Genomic DNA, 26,513 nt, shown 5'->3' on the forward strand with positions numbered 1-26,513 from the left:
GATTTTATGCTTCGGTATCTTTGGCCGATATTTATGACACAAAAATATTTTGAGCTAAAATTTAAAGCGTGGTAAGTCTGAAAAACAAATCAATGAAAATTTGAAATATTACCCTTTAAAATCATGATTCAACGCAAAACAAACTTGAAATACTGCCCTTATAGGTATACCTACGGAAGCTTATTCGGGCAACTTGTTCTAAAACAAATATTGCGATTAAACGCATAAACATTGCAAATAAACACAACAGTTATTGCATGCGCAATATTTTCTTTCTAAAAAAAAAACACAAAACAAAAACAAAAAATAACAACAAAAACAAAACAACAACAAAAAAGACAAACACAAAAAACAAAAAAAAAACGTGTTGCCCGAATAACCTCCGTATATACCCAGACATACAATATATGTTAGTTATTTTAAGGGAGATGTCCTCATAACGGTAATCATTGCGAATATAAACTACAAGAACGACCTAAGAAGTACAGAAGTTACATGTAACCTGTACTACAGAGTAAGGATCTTTATACAAGTTTCTAATATACATCATATCTTTAGCAATATGTTCATGGCTAACATCTAAAAATGTTAAAGTTATGAATTACATTTTTTAATTTAAAATAAGTCCTAGTTAATGTAAAATTTTAAGAGATACAATATATATTCAATTTCGTCCTCTTACAGGTTACACCTGCCTAATATTTTTGGTTATGATTTATTTTCACTCTCCTCGAAATATCATTAGAAATTAAGAGTGTTAATTGGGAAGACATGCATTACATGTAACTAACTGCACGATACTTTTTGAATAGAGCACATTTTCTTAAGATTTTCAATTTAGTTATCGAAAATACCCTTACAATAACTTCGTCCAATTCTAATTGTAAAAATTTAAAAACGAAAATTCTTTTGTGAAAAAAACTGCCCATCGAAGGCACTCTGCCCACCGTGATAGTACCTACTAAGAAAGATAATTCAGGATGCATATGATCAGTTTATAACTATACCAGATTGGAACGATTGCAAGTTTAGTACATTACGTAGCATCATAATGTTTAGGCATTTCAAAGAACAAACATTCAATGGTATGTAAACTTTATACATAGAACCACAGGACTTTTTCCCACTATCGAATATGCAGCCCTACCAGTTTACATCAACTAGTTGGACTTGGATAGTGGGAGCAAGCCCCTGTGATCGAACTGAAATTAATATTTTTTTTTACAATTATGATTATTGGGGTCAACTTATTTTTTCAAGAGAGATAATCACAGAATCAAGTGTTTTTACAACTAATTTTTTTCACTTTTGTCTTGTTCTATTTACCAACCCCGCTTTACAACTTAATATGGATATAAAAATGCAACATTTACTGTAATGATTTTTTGATTTATCTCGCTTATAAATTATTCCGACACATTGACGGATACAATGAATCACCTTAGGGGTATACCAGGGGATAAAAAAACATTGATAACACATTTTAATGCATGCATTTACTCACCAAAATACGCTATTTTCATTTTTGTAAACCGATAAGGGAAGCCGCGCCCCCTTTTGGATCCCCCAATGAAACACGAAGTACCTGTTCTTATGTTCAATGCAGACTTATCTAATGTCAACGTAAATACATGTGTGCATCAAAATTTGACTGTCACTGGATGTCGGTTGGTAGTCGATAATGACCATACTCCAGAACTCCGTTATTATTTTCTAAGTGGCCCTTGGTGATATAGCTGTAAAGGCCTCGAATTGATACCGCATGTTATACTGATTTTGACATTTAAAATGGTATTCAGTATTTATGATTTACCCTATATCGCAAACTTCCGGTCATAGGGCGGATCCAGAATTTTAGATGAGGGAGCGCAGTTACAATTCGCCACGCGGAGCGAGGCGAGAAATGTTTTGAGGTAAAATGTTTAAAATACTCTTGTGGAGTGGGTGCAATACAGATATCTTTTGTGGTAAAATTGGCAGGAAATTACAGTTTCAACCTTAATCTACCCTGACTTACCATGCTTTGCAAATTTTACAGGGGGGACGAGGCGGGGCGGGGCGCTCGCAGGCCACGACCCCGCCTGAATCCGTCCCTGCTATTTTATATCACATAGATGTATCATGCACTCCTACATATACTCGGAAAATGATGGCCTTGACATGTCAAAATCTGTATCGCATGCGGTATCAACCATTGACCCACGCTTAGAAGTGCAAATGTAACAGCAAGCGGGTAGGCATAACAACCCAGTCAGAAACAATATTCAGACTCAGAGCAAACCAATGTCACTATCTCCTGTGTATTGTGTGGTTGTTCGGTGAAGCAGTAACTGCCACATTTAGTCTTTGGTGTAACTTAACTGGGTATTAGACATACTGCACTCGAGGCGAACACGATATTTCTATCCGTATTTATTTACAGCGGTTACAGATGATGACCTTAATCCTGATAACTACGAGACCAGATTTAACAGTATTGTCAATTCAGGTTTTGTATGCCTTGGACTTGGATTGGGACAGAAACTCGGTTTACCGGAAGTTCTTCTAGACGCGACTGATCCACTGTCCTCGGACGAAGTAGCAGAGAAACTGGGATATAACGAACGGTAAGATCATCGGATAGTGGTTTAAATACTATAAACTCACCCGTTTCCTGTGTTGTGTTTGTTCATATATAATATATAGAGAGAATTCTTTTCATACGAAGTGCTAGCCATAACTTTAAGCGGACAGTACATATACATGTATATCGTCGGTTGTTCATCTAAATAGCAAACCCCAAAACTCCGGAACATTTATAAAAGTTCATATTTTTACATTAACAAATTCACTTTTACACACGTAGGCAAAGTTCTGGTATATGTAGGTGATTTTTCGTCACGAGAAGACAATGCTATTTCATAAAAAATACACTAAATGCTAGTTAGTCTGCAATATCTAAAAACAGTAACGACTTTAATTAAATGTTTTTGTGGTGCACCTGGTTCCATGCTTACTCTAGCGGTGCACCTGGTCCATGCTCCCAGTTTTTAGTGGAGTGTATATCCGTTTTCTATGTCTGGTCTTTGTCCCTGGATAACATTCTTTTATTTACCGCTAGAACCTTCGTTCTCATGATTACTCTTTAACAAGTCACTGAACCATTGTTTTTTTTTTCTGTAGATACGTCCGTGAATGGTTAAATTCGATGACGGCAGCTAAAATCGTCTTTGTAACAGACGAGTTAAAATTCTACATTCCACCTGACTGTAAAGAGAAAACTAAGTCTAGTCTGGCATACTCTGCAATGCTTCCGGCGGTTGCACCATTGACAAAAGATGTTGAGCAGTGTTTCCGATCTAAAGATACGAATTCTGCAGGTAAGTCAATCTACTGCGTAAAAGATATATTCGCTATTTACACTTCAATCACCTGTTTATGTAAATTAGAACAGTACACCGGAAAAAGCTTCCCGGATTTATAAGGAGTAGTGCTCATGTCCGCTGTTTTTTTACATCATGTAAAACAGACTATAAACTAACGGCGTGATAAATATAGTATGGGTCTACGCCTGCGGCCGAAGAGATTGCAAGAACAAGTATCATTTAACATTCAGATGATTATGATCCCATTAGAGCGCACCGTATTCATAAAATACCAAATTCGCAGGTATCAATTTTCGCTGTTTATAAAAACAATTAGACTTGTACAGTGTTAAGTAGCTGTCTTTGTACGAATCATGCAAAATTTGAAAAATGTGATACACCCCCAAAAAGGCTACATACATGTATTTTTATTTTTGTGATTATAGTTGTTTTGTGGGGGTCTATATAATGAAATTTTATTCGTTCAAATCTGTCTGCTCTTAGGAGATAATCAACATTGAAATCCAATAGATTCTATTGTATTTGAGTGTCATTTACAACGTTATCTCCCTTAATTTTAAAATCTACAGTTCATTCTATATAATTTTGATATCTCCTAAGAAAACGGGTTGTATGAAAAAAAAAACCGAATGTTAATTTCTGAGTACCATGGCAATTCAAACAACATCTCAAAAACAAACATATGTAGGCTTTCCACCCACGAATCACATTTTGCATTATTCTTAGGTGGAGTGCTACTTAATGAATTCGGGTGGGGGGGGGTCCTTTTATTTGTGAGCGACGAAAATAAATGCATTTTTAAGTTTGCAGTAAACCAGTAATAATCGTTACTCCAAAATATTATCCCTGTTTTGTTTCCTTGTAATTTTAATGCGATTTGAATTTCTATATGCACATTTTGATTTTTATATATTTTTATGTTCTAGGTTATTTTCGTTGATACTCAATGAAAAATAATCTTCTACATGTATTATTCATAGCCATAGTACACTGGAGTAGTAAATAGAAATCATACGAAGTATTCAGAGTTAAAAAAACATTTGCTATTTTATTTTTTAAAGGTTGCTTAATTGTGGGATTAGTTTTTTTTTTAAATAAAGAGAGCAAATCTCAAAGCGTAAACAATGCAACAACCCAAGTACGTCATAACCCAAATACAATGTACATGACTAGGCCATGAAAACAGGAAATAAAGACGAAATACATACACAATGTAGTGAAACAAATAAAATAGATTACGTATTAAAACTGCATGAAGTTGAGGAAAACAACAACAACACACACACACACACTCACAAAACCCTAAAAAGGGAGTGACAACACTGACGGGAAAGTTAGGCATGTCATAGTCCACCAACGGCACCCATCAAGTGAAAGTAATCCGATAATAGTCTAGCAACAATACTACAGCACCACGACACAAGTCACAAAGCAAAGTTCATGAGAAAAAAAATAAATAGAATGAAAAATACAAATACCTTTAAAATCAAATAGTTGCTGTAAAATCATTTACATCTTCAAAGGGTGATTACGACTGTCTGTGTACTCCCATCTGACATTATTTTTCCCCGATCTTTAATATTTGTTTTCAAAATTCTGTAGCTCACCAAAGATGCATTGTATTTTGAGTGATAAACATTGCATGCTCCTTCATTACAGAAAAAAAATCTCGAATCCATCCTTACACCTGTTTAATAACGATCACGTTTGTTCATCAATCTTTCAGGCTACGATTTTTCTAAGTGTGAGGATGCTTTTGAATTTATGAATGAGGACAGGAAACAGTGTGATGCTAAATGGATAGAAGAAATAGCTTTCCCGGCCAGTTTTATTAAGAAAGGTACAAACGTCTAAACGCTAAATATAGTATCTTTGATAACTTTCAACCCTTGACATGGAATCAGAAGTCTATTGATGGTGCTTCGATGCAGTGTAAGGGGTTCGACCTCAGAAGTGTTTGCCAATCTGAATCTTAAATGCACACAATGTACAAAACATTTGAATGTAATATGGAACACATGTTATAATTTTTACTTAAGGAGTGGATTCAGAAGTCTTTTCAAAGGGGGTAACGTCCGATCGTTTGCTAAATTTTCATAATTTTGGCCCAGAAATAACAACATTCTCTAACAAAATGGATGTTTCGCTCCCCAGAACACTCTTCCTGCTGGGGTTCAAATTTGCTATAGAGTTGTGTCACGACTTTTGTAGATTTTAAATCAAGAGTCCATGCACCTGATGAAAACGGACGATCCTCAATATAGACTCAGTGTAGTGTATTGGTGGTTACAGGTCCAGGGACTATGTTCAAGAAATCTAAAAAAACCGAGTTAAAAATGAAAGGTTCGGGACCATGGGCCTACACTATTTGAACCCCTGCCCTGGATCCGCTACTGCATATGTGTCTTAATGTTCTTCCACAAATTAAGGATGTTCACCGAACAACGACTTGTTGGATATTATTATCTTGTAGAATTGATTCTGAAAAGGAAGAAGCTCGTTGCTTTATCCCGTCTTCTACTAAAACGAATAATAACAAAAGGCTGTCAAATTGACAGCTTCCATTGAAGTAAAAAAATGTTTAATTAGTTGCAACTCAAAAAAAACCCACCATGAAAAACCATACTTTGTACCTTTTACTAAAATGTTCGTAAATTTAAACAAAAACGCCATATTTTTAAAAATTGAAATTCACACTCATTTTTGTCATTAAAACAATACAGCGAAATTTGAAGAAAAAAAATCTGTGATTAAAATACTTTGATACTATACAAACAATGTTTTGCAACCGCCCGTCCATCAAAAACGAATCTCTGCGTAATATCCTTTCTAAATGTCCCAAGTACCGTGAACCACGCTCCAAAAATTGGAATTATAACTTTAAAGTTCTTATGGATGCCATCGAGGATTATGCAAGAATTGTCATCTTTCCTTTCATCTGTGGCAACATCCCTTCAGCACCTGCGTATGGAATATTCATATCACAACTCATACGTTATGCCAGAGCTTGCCGAAGCTACAACTACGCAACCTTTTTGTATCGCGCTAGAACTCTAACAAATAGGCTTCTGGAACAGGGTTATGTTGTTACAAGATTGAAGTCATCACTACAGAAGTTTTATGGTCGTCATCATGAACTCGTGGATCGTTATGGTGTATCCATCTGCACCATGAAAACTGATTTATTTAACTGGTCAGTTTTCCTTTCCTCGTTTGTCTACCCCGGACTTGACTTTTTATGAGCAACTCGGCGGGTGTTTCTAGAAAAGCAGAGGACGCTTACCCTACCGGTGCACCTGGTCCATGGTCCCAGTTTTCAGTGAAGTCCGAGTTGATCATTTGCTTTTGTTACTTTGTATGTATGATTTTAGTTACTGTATGTTCTTTGTTGTGTATGTCTGTTTTCCATGTCTGGTCTTTGTCCCTGGATTGCATTCTTTTGATGACCGCTATAACCTTGGTTCCCGTGATTACTCTCTGTAATTATTACTAGTTGCTGGCATTTACCTTCAGAAAATCCGGTTTAAAAAGAATCGAAACAAACCTCATGTATAGCGGCCATATTTTGATTACACTTTCTGTGGGCACTTTTCGTACACGAATTTGGATTTTTTTTTCTTTTTTTCAAGGTCGGATCAAAAGAATCCTCGACATTGGTTGTGGAGTTGGAACAATAACCCTCAACGTTGGTAAATATTTCCCGGAAGCAGAAGTTATTGGAGTTGACATTGACGAGTTTGCTATTAAGAAAGCGAATAAAAACAAAGAAGAACAGAATGTAAAAAATGTTACCTTTTATCAAATGAATGGTGGAGAACTTCTACAGGATTGGACGGGACAGTTTGATTGGATAACCATGTTGATCGTTTTGCATGACTTACCGGATCCTGACTCTTGCGTAAAGGAGATTTTAAGAGTCGTCTGCAGTGACGGAGTTGTGACCTTTCTCGACCCTTTGTGCCATTCTGATCCACGGCGTAATGTCGGAAACGAGGTATTTGCTGCGTCCTTGACGATGAGCTGTTTTCTTTGTCTCCCGTGCAGTCATTCTGCCCCGCCTTTTGCTGGAAATGGACTTGGCTGGGGGTATGAAAACCGGGCGAAATATTTGAATAAGTTTGGTTTGAAAATACTGACCAATGAGAACCAAAAGGTTATTCACTGCATGAAACAAGATGAATAGAAGCGAGTGACAAAATATTTCAAATATATATATATAGATTTGTACATATATAGTGGTATTTTCGTTTTAATATTTTAAACAGTATACTTGAATATATCGGAAAGGTAGATTGCACTTTGTACGTGAATTGAGGATTGCCAAATATTTGTGTTAAAATTTCCTTTGTTCGACTTATACGCTGATAATCACTGCCATTTAAGTTAAGATTATAAACTTCATTTCCACAACCAACGGTTTGCAATTTTTCATCATGCCACACAAAGTGACTAGGTATTATGTGATACCATCCGCAAGGTTGCATGTCCGTCTGTCTTACGACGGTTTCCAAATGATAACTTGAGAACGCGGAACAATGCATGCTTTTGAAAATTTGCAACTTGATAAGTACCATAAAATACAGGTTAAATTAGATTTTCAGCAAAAATTAATAATGTGATTTTCGAGTTACGCCACTTTGAACATTTTTCCATCACCTTTTTTCACCATTACGTGGCCGGGTATCACTTTCTATTCCATTATAGCCCTATATTCACATTTTGTAGTAAATAAATGAAGAACTCAAAAGAATTGCCTTTTTCACTAAGTAATGTTGCACCGGCATGTAGTTTTGGGAAATGGCGACCTATTGATTAACTGTGCGTAAAATCCTGCATATTACTCCTTGGTGATAGCATAGATCTTTTTAAATATAGGTGTATGGATATGAAAGCGAGGAATAATTTTTCATTTTTGAGTGAAGTTCATCGTCTTTATTACCCGTCATGCTGAGCTCTGTTCGAAAATAAAACAATATATGCCAGTCGTTCAAGATCTTCAATAAAGACTATAGTGTAAATCCTACTACTCTGTAACTCTGTGTAGTTGAACTTGTTTTATAAATCTTCAAATAATGAAAATTTAAGTATTACAGATATGCTTCTCGTTATTTGGGCAAACTGGTCACTCGATAATGTTTTATTTTGTGTCTATCATAATTTTTTTGGCCTATGAACTTCATCACATATCAGCAATACATTATAGAGTACGAGGATGTCTTGTATAAATCTATTTATTGACAGTAATGAAATATTTAACTCTTTTGTTCTGATTTTCTGTAGGCTCAAATGGTAATTCCGCGAGGTGGGTGCCACACTTCCCGTAAAAAAAAAACAAAAAAACCCCCAAAAAACAATGATTGATTTTACAGGAAAGTGTAGCATTTACATACCTTGCGGAAGAACCAACTCGGCTTGCTCAGAAAATTATCACGAAAAGGTTTATTGTGCATAATGTAAATATACATACTGGAGATGTGCACCATCCTTTTTTGGCAAATTTTACATTTTGTTATTAAAAAAGTTTTTTTTTTTATCTTAATAAACCACATACAACGTTCATAAAGTAATGATAACTTCTCGCTGACAGGCGAAAGACAGTTATAGCGAGCACCGCGAAGCGGTGTTGAGCTCTACGGTTATTATATGTACTAGATCTATCTAAATTTCCTTAAGGTTCCCCAATATACTAACGAAAAAAAAGTCATGTCCCGGTAGTAACAAAAAAGTGACTGTCCTTACGGAGAAAATTCATCTCTTCCTTACATCAAACAAATAAAATATATATAGATTAAGATTATGTTTCAGTAAAAATAAATTTATCTTTTCTGATAGTTTGCGAGTCTTTCCCTATTTTTTATGATGTTTTTAAAAAGTTCACGTAATGTACGTACGTCCATTGTCGCTGTTCCACTGTCGCTGTTGTCAAGGACCTAACCCGCCTTGGGCTTGGAAAAAAACATAACTCCAATTGTATTATCCAAATCGAAGCATAGCTTTTCTAAGATAGGAAAGGCAATCATTTTTCTTGTTTGGAATTCGCAGCTATCGTCTGATTGATTGATTGATTGATTGTTGGGGGTTTAACGTCCGAGCAACAATATTTCAGCTAAATTCAGACGACGCAGCTATCGTCTGAATTTAGTTTACGTCACACGATATGTGTAAAATATTCCCACTATACTGGAGAACTGTAATATTTCCGATTTCTGCACATATTGATTTGACGAACCAAAAGGGATGTTGGTGGAGATGCCCTTAAGGGATAAAATATGTTAAGTATAGCAAAGTGCTATAAAGTTACCGACCATTTTGAGAGCTAGGGGAAAGGGAGGTATGGGTTTGGGATTTTATACATATATACAAAGAAAAAAATCACTAGTTAAAAGATCAAATATCCAGCCTTGTTAGACACACGCGACACTTATATACAAACAACTCTAAAACCACATTGTAAAAATTGTTTACGAATCGAAACACCAATAAAACATATACTTAATATAAAATAAAATCACAATCTCTTGTAATTGTAATATTTAAAACAGAGGACAATAATTTAAAATGTGTGGACGAAATATACTGTGGCCGAGATAACTATAGCCGAAGTGACCATGGCCGAGATGATAGTATGGCCGAAACGACTTGTATCGGGAATTTGGAAAAAAAACTTCGTTTTCTCAAAAGTCATTCATTTACTGAAAAAAAACTCCCCCACCATTAACAAGGCGGATTTTTAAATAAAAAATATTTTATTTCGCTTGCTGCTTAAATAAAAATATTGCATTTGAGAAGCATAAATTTTCATGCGGGTCGGACCCCCCCCCATTTGTAATGTCCTTTATAATTTTTACGAGTCTCAAACAGGCGGTACATGTACGGTAAAGCTCACGGTGCTCGCTGATTTAGGCAATGCCTATCCTATATTATTTTCTCCCTGACAACACAAATGCAAGACTGATGACTTCTCCCTGACAACTCAAGGTCAAGACAATGGTGACAATTCCCTGACAACACAGGGTCATGGCGATAGTGACTTCTCCCTGACAAAACAGGTGCAAGACATCCAAATCGGTAACACATAAAACACAAAGAAAACAGATAAATACAAGTAAAATGAAATAAATAAATGACAAAAAAGCACACAAAGACACTCACATTTGGAGGGTAAAAGTATTGTATGAGTGCAACTTTGAAAGCGTCGTGTTTTTGTTATATATAGACCCATCTATATTATACATGCAGAGATGACTAGTTCGTCGAATCAATGGCTTAAAAAACCAGTGTAAACAACGAAAGAGGCTTTCGGGGTGAAAAAAATGTGTGGTTTACATAGCGAAGAAATGGCGGGAAATATTTTTCAACCAAATTGAACTGATTTAGAATTGTTGTCGGTCATTTCAGATTCTAAATTTCCAAAATTATATCGGTGACTTATACAAAAATGGTAAATATTCTACTAGTGACCCCCCTTTTCTGAGGAACCAAGGCTGCACTCCTCCTTTTCAAAATGCCTGGATACAACCCTGGGTATCCAGTGTAACTGTCGGAGTGTCTTTGTTTTGACAATAAGAAGACCACTGTACATCGGGCTGTATATCAAAATCCGTGATAAAACGAATCACGTTTGAATTGACCTTTACGTTTCTAACCCTAAAGGTTTTCCTGTTCGCTTATATTGTTTTTAATAACACTGCACGTTTTTTTTTTGTTTTTGTTTTTTTTTTTTTCAAAAGTGCTCAATTATCATTACCTTGAAAATGGAAATGAGCCTAACTCCCTTGGTTGTTGTATTCTTGTAACCTTTGATTAGATAAAGTTTAAATTAACTGCTTTCTGGTTGTCATCATGGTGCATCGAATATATGTGTAATGTATGGAACGCAATAGCGTAATCTCGATCGACACCATTAAAAATCATACAGATTCTCTTCAAACTGTGTTATGTAAAACAAATCCAAATATGTGTACCTGATAAGGTACTTTCATTCGGTCGGGCACTTGGAAATATTACAGTAAGTTTATGCAAGAATTGGTGGGACAAACCAGGTTTTATAGAGCTAAATCTCGATCCCGCTCGAAAAACAGTTTCCGATTAACTTAACGTTAAATTAATACTGAATTAATTTTAAAAATGAATTTTAAGTTGACGTTAATCAAGCCCTTGATTGTTAATGGACGTTAAATTTTAACGTATTGTAATAACTAGGACATCTATTTATATTTTGATGTGTCAGCTAAGAGTTCATATGCCGTATGAGAGTGGGAAATTTGATATTTGTTAGTATTTAGTTAACTTGTGAGTACGAAGCAGTGTGACCTAAGATATGAACGTGGAGAAGTCCTGATGAGGTAGTTGTAGGGTGCGAATATATTTGTATATACGAGAGGCATACGTATGAATAGTTATGAACGAGGGATATAATGTAAGGGTTGAATTCATTCTTAAGGGTATCTTGAGTTTTTTGTTGTATATGAATATGATACTAGTGCTTTCATGAACACCTTATATTTCATGTTTGAGACAGACAACAGTGAATTAAGTACAAATTTATTACCCAACTGTTTTTTAATTTAGAGTTTACTACATTAATTTGCAGGTTACACGAGTCTTAAGTTTCACTTGACAATCCTAGTCTAGTTCTGAACGTGTCGTCTGCATGTTATCTCATGGTCCTATTTTTGATTTCCCGAAGTTAACTTTTGCCTGTTTCTATTGGAGAGTTATGAGTAAAACATGAGTTTGTAAATATCAAATTGACAGTTACCAGGACAGATATCTAACGTTATCATATTCAATGTCAGCCTGATGTTTAGGTTATTGTTCTTAATAAAAAAGTACTCAATTAACACTAGTACTGCCTTTAAAATGGAATTGGGCCTAACCCCTTGGTTGCTATATCCAAGTAACCTTTGATTAAATGAAGTGTAATCATTCACTTTACTACACATAGTAATATTAAAAAAAAATGAACTTTTTGTAATGGTCGGTCACATTTACCTAAAATACATGTTAAATTGGATTTTCAGCGTTAGCCAAAATGTATTGTTCGAATTAGGTCATTTTGAACACTTTGCCATCCCCCTTTTTTTCATCATTATGGATCACTTAATGGTCCATTAAAGCCCTAGTTCTAACCTTTAGTAGTAAATACATTTTGTAGAGAGCAGAAAAGAATTCCTTCGGAATTTCTTTTTCACTTGTGAGAGAAGTTCATTGTCTGTTTTACTCGTCCCGCAGAGTTGTACTAAAAAATATAACAGTATATGCCACTCGTTCAAGGTCTTCAATATGAATACAGTATAAAGCTGTACATGTACATTGACTGTAGTGAAATATAATTGTTTGTACTGACTTTCTGCAGGTTCAGTTGGGACTTCCGTGAGGTACATTTAGGTGCAACACTTCCCATGTACGAAAATGGTTGAAAGTTGGAGATTTTACGGGAAAGTGTAGCATTAATGTATCTCGCGGAAGAATCAACTCGGCCTGCCCAGAAAATTATCACAAAAGTGTTAAATGCGCATTGTGTATTACATGGACATTTAATTGATCTATTAAAGATTCTTACAATCAATTTCAAGTCATGGAATGCCGTAAGCAATTGCAGGTGCATAGTCTGGGTGTTGTTCTAAACCATCAAGTAAAGCAAAGCTCCTTTGCTTGGAAGAGGACCTCTTTGAGGATCCACCGTATAACAAAGCAGGTCAATGGAGGTACAAGTATATTATTCTAGAAATGTGTTGATTCTGTTCTTGTTAGGTTTTTTCTGAAATACTTAAAAGGGTGTGCATGGAAGAACCAAACTCATGTTTTATATAAAAATGAAAGTTGGATAAATTACATAAAATGCACTGGAAACATTCAAAGAAAGGGAAATAACTCTTTGATCTGTAAAAAAAATGTTTAATTGATTTTCAAGGGACCATATATTCTGACTAATCCTTGTTCGTTCTGACATCATAATGAGTTAAACATTCTACCGGAAAAAAATTGGCAAACTATAATTTGCTCTATGCCACCCAAATCAAAGGATCCACCTGGTTTCTACATGGTGTATGGCTTACCATTGGAATTCTCATGTTGACGTTCTAAGTTGATCATAAGTTATCATGTTATATTTTATTATGACTTCATAACTCCCGATTATTTTTAGACTTACGACTTTTTGTGAAAACAACCACTGGACCTTTTATATGCACTTTTCTCGGGCCTAGCCCAACGGTAAAATAAAGCATAATATGTGTACAAAAACTGAAAATCTTACTTTAAAATATTTGTACATGTAACAAAAGTCTATATTTCTGTAACTCTATACATGCAAATCTTTTTTTTCTCATAAATGCATAGTGTAATATATTTATAGAGAGGTAAACTTGAACGAATTACTTTCTTTTCAAAGTTCTTAGCTTTGTTATTAACTCGTGCATATACCCTAAATCTTTCCATCTAAATTATTTGTACTTATTGACTGGGTATAAGGCACGGGAAATAAACTTACTTTTCCCCGAATGTAAAGTAAGTCAGTGTTTTATTATACCGAATGAGTCAATAGGCACACATTTATACCAAAGACAACGTACTAGATCTCAGGGAAGTAGGAACTCCATATTAACCATTATAGAAGTCACATACACTATCATTTTTTTAACCTTGAAGAGAAAACAGAAACGTCAATCGACCTGCCGACTGAGCACTGTCTGTGATGTTTCCGTTGAAATTTGAAATCTCTGGACTCGACTTGGAATAACAGTAAATACCGAGAATTTCGAAAGTTTTAAAAACCAAGCCAATCCCGTAACGCAATGAAAATTCCGCGAAAAATAATTATGCTTGTCAATAGTTTCAGGAAAGGCTAATAATTAGGAAACTATTGACCGGTCTATAGTCTTTTGGCGCACAACTCGTCAGAATAGTAATTAAAACTATTCACATAAATTTTATAAAGAAAAAAGTACACTGAGGTATATACTAGGGTCTCATTGTATCACGCTAGTTAATTGTTTTCAAGATTGAGGAAAAACCAGCCTCTGATAAGTAGAATTCTCTTTTGTCTGAAGTTAGTACAAAATATAATCCTTCATTGTCATAAAATTAGTTTCCTGATTCAGCATTTTTGAATCTTGGTTATTGCTTGTTAAAAAAAAGTAAGGCAAATCTATTTTCTTAAAAAGTTGCCTCCATTGTATTGAAAAGAAAATACTTGCACTAAAACTACTTCTTGCAATGGCAGTTTGTCTTTAATTTCCCTGTCTTTAGGAAAACGTGATAGTTATGTGGCTCCAGGATATACACTTGGCACCTAATTTAAACACAATACATACAATGTACTAAATAAATGCATCGTTCCATGTTCTTGTTCTAGCAATACCGCGATACAATGGAATGTGTCTGGTAATCATTGGTATTCAGATACAGCATTACTTTTGGAGTTTCTTTTTTTCGGTAATAAGTAGAACTCTGTATTTCGGGCTGAACATCGAAATTCGTGATAAAATGAAACACGTTTGAATTGACCTTTGCGTTTCTCATCCTAAAGGCTTTCCTGTTCGCTTATATTGTTTTTGATAACACTTAAGTGCTCAATTATCACTAACTTTAAAATGGAAATAGTCCGAACACCTTGGTTGTTGTATCCTTGAAACATTTGATTAGATAAGGTATAAATTCACTGCTTTCTGGTTGCCATGGTGTATCGAATATAGGTGTAATGTATGGAGCGCCTATTGCGTCGTCTCGACCTGCCATGCCTATCAAAATTGAAAACGAGTTTTCGTTAGTTTTTGACTTTAGCTATGTCTACTATGTCTGTGTAATTATGTTAAACTGTAAAAAGGATACTGATATTTCGCACTACATACATGTACCATATGCCATTTTCCAACCGTATCTTTTCCCGATACAATATGGAGCGACATCATTCAATTTCACACAGTCTCTTCAAACAGTGCTATTTCAAATGTATTAATACCATATATAATACTTTCATTCAATCGTGCACCTGGAAATGTTACAGTGAGTTTTTAAAAGCATTTGTACAACAATAAATGCAAAAATAAAACTCCTGATAGAAAATGAAGGGTTATAACATTACGACTTCTACCATTTTTACTTGTATTATCATTATTTTTATTATTATGTGAATGTAGTCAAAAGGAAAGTCTGTGTAACAAATAGCAATACCAGGGTCAAAACCGGAAATCTGGAAATCCACGGTCCTGGCCAATTGGAGCCCCTCATCCGTTCTCGTAACACAAAAAAGTATAGCGGGAATGGATTAGTAGTTCCTATTGTGGTTCTGACATGGTGCAGTTATTTCCGATAGAAATGGTGGGACAAACCAGGTGTTATAGAGCTAAGCCTTCCGCTTAAATAACAGTTTCCGGTACACTCCTTGAGACGTTTAGGTTACCCGCACGCACGATACCTGAACGCACACTAATCTCTCACCAAACGCATGATAAACGAACGCTTCTATCGTGCGTTTAATGAGGTAGTTCTAGGGTAAGGGACACAACTCATACAAATCTTTGGAACGTTTGTATTCAGCATTTTACATCAATCTGATGTAAGCATGAAAGCAACTTGGACTGATTTCATTCTGTTTCAAATGAAAGCTTGATAGGCTTTGGTGAAATTGACCCTAGGTCTACCTCCTTAAACGAACGCTCCTATCGTGCGTTTAAACGCACGATCAACGAACGCTCACAGCGTGCATTTAAACGCGCGATAAACGAACGGTCTTATAGCGTGAGTTTAAACGCATCATAAACGAACGCTCATAGCGTGCGTTTGAACGGGCGATAGGTGAACGATGAAGAATAATGATATTATAACAAGAAATGAAGAAACTAAGAACAGAAAATAGAACTAACGAAAAAACATAAAATAATAATAGCAAAAATATAAAATCAACAGTTGAATGAAGGAAATAATGAACGTACAAAAATAAACGAACGCTTCTATCGTGCGTCTAAACGTGTAATACATTATTACACATAATATGAGGAAGGTGAAACCTTTTAACGCTCCCGAAGAAACATCATTTCAAAGAACCTTTCTGTCTTTTTTATAAATTAATTTTGTCAGCCCTGATATACTTTTCTTAATATGAAAAATATTGCACTGTTGCAACTTCTGGGTTCGGCAAATAATGCAGTATATTTCATTCTGTATAATTCATGTTAAAAACCTCTTCTTCATATACCTCCAACTATTCCTATTATATTGAACACCATCATTTACAAATTTCTCAGAAATCAACTAAATTTTGTAGCATGCAAAACAAACTAACAAAAATGAAAAAGTGGCTTAAAAAGCAGCATTTTATAAAATACTTTCAGCAGTCAAAAAATGCATAGAGCAAAACATGAAATGTATTAAAAAAAAAACAAAAACAAAAAAACCCCCCAAAAAAAACCATGCAGCATTGCTTACCATAAAAGTGCTGTTTATGCTTTTAGTGATCCAGTTACATATTTGACATTGGCTGTTAATGGCAGACCTTAGGGCATGCATGGAGTCAGGATTTGAATTTTTAAAAAATTGTCCACAAGCTTAATTTAGCAAGTACCGAAACTTACATAACCTAAATCTAAGGTTTTTTTGTTTGTCTGAACTGAAATTACACACGTGTAGAATTCCACACGCAAATATTAACATTTGTACTAAAATTAAATGGCAGGTCTATACTATTAAATTTCATCGCCCCTGGAATGGTAAATGTTGTTATAGCTCAGGCGTATGTTTATTTCATTTTTTTTTTAAATATTTTATATAATATACAGAAAATGGTTAGAAACTGGTATGTTTCAAACCACAAAAATTGAAAAAAACGGAACCTTTCAATTATTTTTAATCGACTTCTGCTTCAAACCCATAAGTAATTAGGTTTTTATGACGTTGTGTTCTTATAAATATAATGTTCTTTGTAATCAAAGATGTTGAGAGACTGGTATGTCTCACACCAATGAGAGACTGGTATGTCTCACACCATGAGAGACTGGTATGTCTCACACCATGAGAGACTGGTATGTCTCACACCAATGAGAGACTGGTATGTCTCACACCATGAGAGACTGGTATGTCTCACACCATGAGAGACTGGTATGTCTCACACCAATGAGAGACTGGTATGTCTCACACCAATGAGAGACTGGTATGTCTCACACCATGAGAGACTGGTATGTCTCACACCATGAGAGACTGGTATGTCTCACACCAATGAGAGACTGGTATGTCTCACACCATGAGAGACTGGTATGTCTCACACCAATGAAGTAAATATTTGTTTTATTTCTTATCTGTATGTATCAAATAATGAAATACATTTAAATACAAAAATGTCCATAAAATCAGATGAATTAAAATGAATTCAGTATCTAAAAATACTGTCTTCTTTGTTGGTGTCATCTGAAACCTCTTTGATTTCATGCACTGTACACAATTAAATATTAGTTGGAAATTTTAGTTCTGAACTACAAAAGGAAGGTTGAAACTGGTTTTGACAATTATTTCCCCAAATTGGTTTTAATAAATGGACATAAACATTCAATAGAATTTAACAATGAATATATGGAAGCTAATGTACGCCATATCACTTTCAAATTGTACCAACAGATGCCAAACCCTAAAAAGTTTGGGAGTAATTCTGAAGGTTGTGAATGAAATTATTAAGGAATTACATGCTTAAAAGGGATTACTCTGATTCTGATAAAATTCTTATCCTGTATCGGAATTCTTATCACAATAAAATTCAACGCTGTGTAAAGTTTGAAAGGTAAATCCTAACTTGCTCCATTTGTTCTGGGTAAAAAATCTGTGATAGTATAAACCTACCCCCCTGCAAGTATGTTTTTGTTTTATGTAACAACATTGTTCACATATCTGAATCAAATTTATTCCACCAAGTACCAATTAAGTTATTAAAAAATAATGGTTTTTCTAGTTCCAATTTATGAAAATTAAATTTTAGATTATATACTATTTTAGTAGTTTCAAAGTTTTCAAACAATGCTGTGAGTTCCTATTTTTGGACATTCACAGATATCAAATTTGTCCAGAATAAAGTGTTACTAAATGAAATTTCTTAATTTTGTAGTTTGATTAAACCAATGTTGTACAAGAAAAAATCTGTCTAATTTTGCAAGCTTAATTCCAGAAGAAAGTGAAGCAGTGTGATACACATGCTACTATACCAGACATATGATAAATAATCTGGATGTACACCATCGTACATGAAGTCATATCAATATTTGGTGGACTTTCTTCTTTTGTTATTTTTCATGTACGTTTTATGTTTAGTGATAGGTTTATCCCAGCGAATATTTTTCATACCTCTCTTAGAATTCAACTCACAAATTTGGACATTTAGGGCTGTAACATCCTGTTCAAGACTTTTTTTGGGCCTCTGCAATATCCTCATCACTAAACCAGCTCTTAGTAAGTCGAAACCATCCAGTATGAACATCAAATTTGTTCATGTTAAAATCTCTGTACTTTGAGATTGAAGCAGGAGGAATGGTAGAAAAAATGACAGGCTTTGTATCTCAAATAGACCTTTTTGAATAGCAGTATACTCTGATATAATGCTGTAAAAATTACTGCTTTCTCTAAAGTAAAATAACTCGGACCCAAATTTATGTATTATTTTTGTTGTATGTCACATAAACCAGCACAAAAAATAACAAATATCCGATCTCCTTTATATAGAGAAATGGGATTTATTTCCATTCTCATATCCTCATAAATCGTGGATATAAGACCCTCATACCTGATTTTAATGCTGGTCCTGAAGTTATTAGGAAAAGGTTTATGAAGGAATATGTAGTCATATAACTTAGCCCTCATAGAGGTGCATCCAAATATCAAGGAACTGGTCATTTATATGAAAAGTGATTTACAAAAATCTGATCATTAGAAGTTTCTAATGATATAGATTTTCAAGTTTTAGTAACAAATTGACATTTTTATTTCACAATAGTTTATAAACATGTACATAATTTGCAGCAGCAAATGTTTAGATTTGTTTAAGGTAGAGATGGTTTATCTCCCACTAATGAAAGTATAGTGGCACAATTATTATTATGTAGATGATATTAGTGAGAAAATGATATTTCAAGAAAGTTTAAATGATAAATAGATTTGGTTTTAACTTAAGAGATTGGTACATCTCCCAATTGACTTGAACATACATGTACATGCAAATGTTCAAGGTTAAATGTGAAGATGATTTTCATTTCGCATAGTTGATATATACCTGTATGTGCGTAATTTGCAATTTACGAAATTTGCAGATTTGCAATAATATGGTTGAGTTCTAGTTAGAAATTTGATTTTTTTCTACTTGTGCACTGTATCAGCATATTGGCACACATTTTGTATTGTGTAGACTATACATGTATGTAAATTCGAAAACTATATTTTGAGAAAGTGTAAATGCTATAAACATTTAAGTTTGTTTAAATTATGTAAGAGATTTGTACATCTCTCTTCTGACTTGATCGAATAATTGGGAATGTGAAAATGAAATAGATTTGGTGTCTTTTAGAATAAATGCTATAGATTTGATTAAACTAAGTAAGAAATTGGTACATCTATGTGCAAATAATTGGAAATGTGAAAATGATATAGATTTAGTGTGTTTTAGTAAGAGATTGGTATACCGCCCACTAAAAACAGGCATTTCAATTATACAATGAGTTTAATACATATGATGATATAACTTCAAATGGCTTTACATGATAACCCAGTGCTACATTCAACGGGTTAAAATAAAGGAATCACTGTACCACGTCATTCAGTAAAAATTCATGTTGGTAAGAGATACATTTGTAGGTACAATACCTTCTACCAGTGATGAATATACAAATACATGTGGGTAAAAAATTGGTAATCTCTTACCAGTGGTGAATGAAGAAAAAATGCATTGTTAAGATATTGATATATCTCTTATAAGTCATGAATATGTAAAACATGTGGGTATAAGATAAGTGTATCTCTAAGGTTCAGTAAGTATAAAAGAATAGAAATTTATGTGCCATGTTCTTAATGATTAAGTTAATAATAACTTAAGGTTACAAATGATGTATCTCAAACAATTGGTCAATATAAATAACTTTTAATGTGTCAGAATAGTACACCCCTAGCAGTTGTTAATATATGAAACCATGTTGGTAAGAGATTGGTATATCTCCTACCAGTTGTGGAGATAGGATATTATGTCGGTAAGAGATTGGTATATCTCCTACCAGTGGTGGATCTAGGAAACCATGTTGGTAAGAGATTGATATATCTCCTACCAGTGGTGTATTTAGGCAACTATTTTGGTAAGGGAGTGGTATATCCCCTACCAGTGCATTTTAGGAGGTATTTGAACATCATCTCCAAAACAAACAACAACTGGTAGACCGCCCCATGGGACATTATAATTTTTACCCTTTTCTACACATAAATTCCATCCAACCCAAATTTTTGGAACCTATTAATGACCTTTCATCAACTAGCATCACTTTCAGTCATTCACATTTTTTTTGTAATGCCTCACCTAAGGATCCTTCTGGAGATTTCATTTCTCTCTACCAAACACGATGATTGTGATTTAGCATCTATGTACTGGATTCCTAAACTCCACAAGAATCCATACAAACAACGTTTCATAGTTGGATCTGCAAAATGTGTCACCAAACCTCTTTCAAACTTTTAACTTCTATATTCACAACTGTCAAAGAGGGTCTGTAGTCGAAAGATCTTTTGGAGACAATCAGTTCAAGACTATTATCTGAATATAATAGTATTATACCTATGATTTTTCAACACTGTATACTTCTATTCCCAATACTCAGTTACAATCCCGACTTAAAAACATTATACATCGTCGTTTTTTTAAACAAATGGTACACCTAGATACAAATATATAGTTCTTGGTAGAGATTCCTCATATTTTGTAAGAAATAATTCCAAATCATCTTCCAAATATATAGAGGAAGATATGTACAAAATGCTGGAATTTTTAATCGACAACATATTCGTCCAGTGGGGTGGACGTGTTTTTCAACAAACAGTCGGCATTCCAATGGGAACAAATTGTGCTCTTTTACTTGCTGACCTATTCCTTCACACTAATGAGGCTGACTTTATAGCTGAGTTGATCCGAAAGAATATCATTCTTAAAGGTTTGAAATTGTCTTGATTTGCTGTATAGTATTGTATAAATTTGAGAACTATTTCAAATTCAAATTTTTGATCAGAATTCATTTTAGAAATATCAACATTTGGAAGATTTAGTTGTGAATCATTTGTAATCAAACTTGATTCCTTAACCTAAACCTGAAGCTTCACTCCAATCAAAATCAGGACCCCATCATTATAAATAAAATCATTCTGACATTCATCAAATTCCTTGCATGGATGAATTAATTCCATCCATTCAGGTTGATCACCAATAACTGATTCTTTTTCATTTTCATTACCATTGTCAGCACTAGTTTCATTTGCTTTTTGTTTAACTCGTTCCACATCTGCTTTGACAAAGTTAGAGCAATCATTTGAATCTAACATTAATATCATTCTATCAACCTAAGAAATATCTTCAGTTTTAATATCTTTTAAACTATGCAAATTTACAGTTTGTAAAATCAACTTGCTCAATGCGCCCACAGTAGTTTTCTTCACGACGCCAAGATGCATTTGAATATCCTGTTAAAACAGGCACTTTTCCATGTTTGCAGATAAAGCTATAAAAAGATGATACATCTTTATCGTCCCTCTGTAGATATCTATCTAAAGGAGTATTGTTTGTAACTATTAAATCTGAGCAATCTTTTTGTAAAATGCGAGAACCAGATAAGCTTATATTTTGAAAACTATGACTTGATCTATATAGGAGCATTTTAGATAATTCATAAGATGCGTCTACAGCATGGATGTCTCTTTTTACTGTATTCATCAAAAGCTTTGTACACAAAGATTCTGTAGACGAACTAGTGATTTCATTACAATGTTATGAAAAAGTTCAACTATAGAACCAGTAGGTTGATTATCTTTGCAGGCATAGCCAGTAACATATTTTTCAACTCCTATGATTTCATCTACAGAGGGGTTGTCAGGGTCACTTCTAGAAAGAATGAGAGATACATCCCCACTTGCTCGCCAACCTTGGGTATGGAATTTTGAATGCTGAACGATCATGGATAGTCTCTGGCCATTTCAAGCCTGAGAGAACATTGTTGTCCGTTTTCAGTATTGGTGTATCTCTCGATTCTTTACCTGGGGAAGATTCACTACCAAATTCCATCCTACATTTTTTTGGTTTTTCCCAAATTGGAAGTTAAGCAATAATCAGAACACCTATGTATATTGAATCTATTTGTAAGTAGTAAGTGATCTTCAAGTAAGGACTCTTGTGATGAACTTACATCCATTAATAACTTAATAAGTGTTTTTTTTTCCTCGGGTGGTTTAGGGGCAATGCCTTCTGGAGGAGGCCAAAACTCTTTCTTGGGATTACCATCTGCATCTTTTCCAGCTGAATGAGATGCAGTAAGGCCAAATTCAGAGTCAGCCCAATCATTTAGTCTTGCAGCATCTGACAACCCTTCCTCTAAAGCCTTACTAATAAGAAAGTGTGGTTCTTTGTCATCTCGCCAACAGAGGCCATGCCAATGAACCATACCTCTTGACTTAGCAATTTCCTACCTAACCAAACAGATTTAAAACCAATTGCCGGAGACATAACATCATGAAAGTAGTTAAAAGTTCTAATATCAAAATATTGGGCAACTATGTGGGTGTGTTTTTGTAAAACATCAAAAAGTACAGATATGTCTGATAAAACTCTTTCTTCACTAGTAGTTTCCTTTATATATATTGACAAAAGTGGTCTTAAGGGTTTAAAATGATATTCTGCACAATTACCTGTAGAACAAAATGATGGCAATCCCTTTTTCTCATTTATTTGAAACTAAATCAAAGCTCTTAACTCTTTCGCCCTTTGTGCCCAATTTTGAGATGTACCTACTTAATGATGATCCAAAATAAAGGTATTTTTAACAAAAGAATCATCACCATTTTCATTTGTTTTCTTTTAAATCAGAAACAGTCAAATGTTCATCACCTAATCTTTGATTGGCAACAAAACAATCACATTCAAGTGCCTTTTTTCTGCTAATCATATTGTGCACAATAAATTTAAAATAAGGATGTTTTGCGAAACGCCCATCTTCAATCCAAAGTAAGTGTTCAGCCCAATCTGCCATAGATGTAACAGTTCTAGCACGATTAATAACAAAATCACCTGTACCATATGGAATAAGAGTGGGGAATGAAAGAGTAAAACAAATATTGAGTTGTAAATTCTGAAACTGGCTCGTTATTACGAGTTGGCCATGGGTTGACAAAAGTACCTTTTTTTATTTACAACTACTGCTTTTGGGTTATTTTCCCCAAGAACGTCTTTAACAATTTTATTTACTTCTGAAATATTTACTTTGGGATCAGACAAAAGTATACCTGAATATGTTGTACCCTCAACTTCTCTTGGGTTAGTTTGATCAGGAGCAGGTCCTTTATCTTTTTCAAGGAACATGAGTCTTCATTTATTTCAACTGTTAAAATATTTTGTAGTTCACTATTTTCAGGGAGAGAATTTAATATGTCCACACTGATTATAGTATCCCTATAAGCTGGGTTATTATTTTTTTGAAAAGTGTAAAGTATTCTGATTTTTACTGCGACGAACTGTGTAGTCTTTTGAAGTATCATTTTTACCAATTTTACGAACTCAGATAATTTTTATTTCATGAGGAAGTCTTGGGAATATTTGAGCAGGTTCATTTACCTCTTGGGGAAATGTTACACGATGGCCACTTGAAGCTATACCGCCACGTTTGAGCATATGAATATTCATGCATTGTCAATTCTGCAAATTAATTTTTGTTCTCTTATACTTAATTCTGCAAGTTCCGGAGGCACTGTTTTAGGGTTCATGTTATTTTGTTCTGAAAAAAAAGTTTAATTTCATTTTTGTCAAGGTGACAACGTACACACATATCGACAGTCTTCATGTTCATGTTAAGTCTTCTTTCATGACAAACAGTGCAGTAATGAAATTCAAGAGACATTGGTGTAGCTCAAAATATGTTTTGAACTTTATCAAAAACGCTACTGAGACTGGTTCAGTTCTCAATCACATTTTTCGAAATGTACGAAAATGAAGCTGCCATTTTACTGTTTTTAAGTTCCCAAATTTACATGCACAAACCGGATATTGATGCCTTTTCTCTCCATAAGTATACATGACCCAGTAGATAATACAGCCCTTTGGGCTGCCTTCGGGAGCGTTTTAAAAGGCTTCCACATAAAAACCAGGCAGTAAGTTTCATATGACAACTTTTGTTTTGAAAAAAAAATTTCATCTATTCCATATCGCAAATGCAGCATCCTTTCTCAAAGTTGAATGTTGATTTTTGATTAACTACAACGGTTAAAGAGATATAAATTACGTAGAAAGCATTGAAATTCGATCACTGAAAAAAGCAGATTAAAATTCGATCAGCGAAAAAGGCAGATTAAAATTCGAGCACGGTTTGGTTGCTTTGTTAGTGAATTTTCAAATCATTTTTTGAGCCATTCATTGTCAATTTAAAACTTTATTCAATTTGAAATACATGTGATACTGTATATACATTATGTTGGGAAAAAATCAATGGGATAAAATTTACCATGTGCCAACTATAGCATATGATTTGCCTGATTTTTGCAAGGACAGTCTCTAAGAACTGTCATAGAACTGTTCTATATCTTTCATAGCACTGTTTTACTGTCAGTTTTAGGACAATCTTGTGAGCGGTTAGAAGTGACCTCATCTGTAAGTATAAAAAAAACATTTTTGAACTTTCTGTCATGATCAGTCACGTTCACAAGTATTAGTCTTTTTTCTTTAATATATTATTCTTCTTCCAATCTAGTATATATATATATATTGGTGCCTATCATTCCGTTAAACCCGCACTGATCGAGGCCTACATTATATACATGTACGAGTTATTAATAATGTATGGATTCATAATTTAGCAATTGTTCAATTAGTTCAAACTTACATTTATGTCAGCCAATTTATAGCTGTCAAACTATTTTTTTGGGTATACATATGATAACTTCACGTCAGTGTTGCAGGGACGGATTAAGAGATTATGAAAAGTAGGATGGAGGGTTGAGAATTCTAGACAAAAGTGCGTGTGAGGGCTAGAGGGTTCTAGAGAAAAGTGGGTGGGAGGGCTAGAGGGTTCAATACAAAAGTAGGATGGAGGGCAAGAGGGTTTTATAGAAAAGTCGGATGGAGGGCTAGGGGGTTTCGGTGAAAAGGGTGTGAGAGCACTAGAGGGTTGTAGAGGAAAGTGAGTGGGAGGGCTAAAGATTCTAGAGAAAAGTGGGTGGGAGGGCTAGAGGGTTCTAGAGAAAAGCATAGCTCCAGGTAAATCCCTGAAAAAGTAAGGAGAATGCCTGCAGTGAAACGCTACTCTGATTTACCCAAGGTGGTACTACATATAGTAATAAACAAAAGTAAGAGTTGCAGATCTTGTCATGATCGTTCTTGTATTTTAGGAAATCGTACATAAACCAGGTAAATTAATATACTAAAAGTAACTTGTTACAAGACAGCCAAAGTGGACAAAAATCTATAATCTTTAATATTGTAAAATCCTTTTTTTTATATTTGGAAATACTTTTTAATGGTAGAAAATACTTTTTAATATTAAAAATTAAATTTGTAATATTATAAATTCATTTCCTAATATCAAAAATTCATTTTCTAATATTACAAATTCCTGATTTAGTAACTATAAATATCACACATTTTGTAAAATAACAAAATGAATTTCTAATATTAAAAAACGAATTTCTAATATTTAAAAATCACTTTGCAATATTGCAAAATCAGTCACATTTTTAATGTAATAAAATTAATTTCTAATATTAAAAACAATATTTTCTAATACCAAAAAAAAAAAAAAATGATTTTGTAGTATTAAAAATTATTGATTTTGTCCATTTTGGCTTGCCATCAAAATGGCTGCTCTTGTTAATTGAATACTTCAAATCCATTTTCTAATATTAAGAAAAACCGTTTATTAGAAATTCAATTAAATTTTAATT

At 34.1% G+C, this 26,513-nt stretch overlaps 1 protein-coding gene across 1 annotated transcript; it reads left to right on the forward strand.

The window, feature by feature from the left end:
• The first annotated feature begins 928 nt into the window (after positions 1–928).
• Positions 929–8,627, forward strand: LOC148597474 (uncharacterized). The gene is made up of 5 exons (XM_088562926.1): positions 929–1,085; positions 2,423–2,606; positions 3,163–3,359; positions 5,092–5,205; positions 6,995–8,627. The coding sequence occupies exons 1-5, from the start codon at positions 1,052–1,054 to the stop codon at positions 7,546–7,548; spliced, it is 1,083 nt and encodes a 360-aa protein (XP_088419052.1). The 5' UTR covers positions 929–1,051; the 3' UTR covers positions 7,549–8,627.
• Positions 8,628–26,513: the final 17,886 nt, after the last annotated feature.

This window comes from Perna viridis, chromosome 15 (assembly GCF_037379345.1).
Source record: "Perna viridis isolate PV_CMFRI_1.1 ecotype Kerala chromosome 15, ASM3737934v1, whole genome shotgun sequence".
Lineage (NCBI taxonomy): Eukaryota > Metazoa > Mollusca > Bivalvia > Mytilida > Mytilidae > Perna > Perna viridis.

Bases quoted from the DNA above. Each gene is read 5' to 3' on its own strand.
- LOC148597474 (XM_088562926.1), top strand. From the start codon at position 1,052: ATGTTTAGGCATTTCAAAGAACAAACATTCAATG. The intron at 2,607-3,162 runs GTAAGATCATCG...TTTTTTCTGTAG, and splicing joins AAACTGGGATATAACGAACG to ATACGTCCGTGAATGGTTAA. The intron at 3,360-5,091 runs GTAAGTCAATCT...TCAATCTTTCAG, and splicing joins TAAAGATACGAATTCTGCAG to GCTACGATTTTTCTAAGTGT.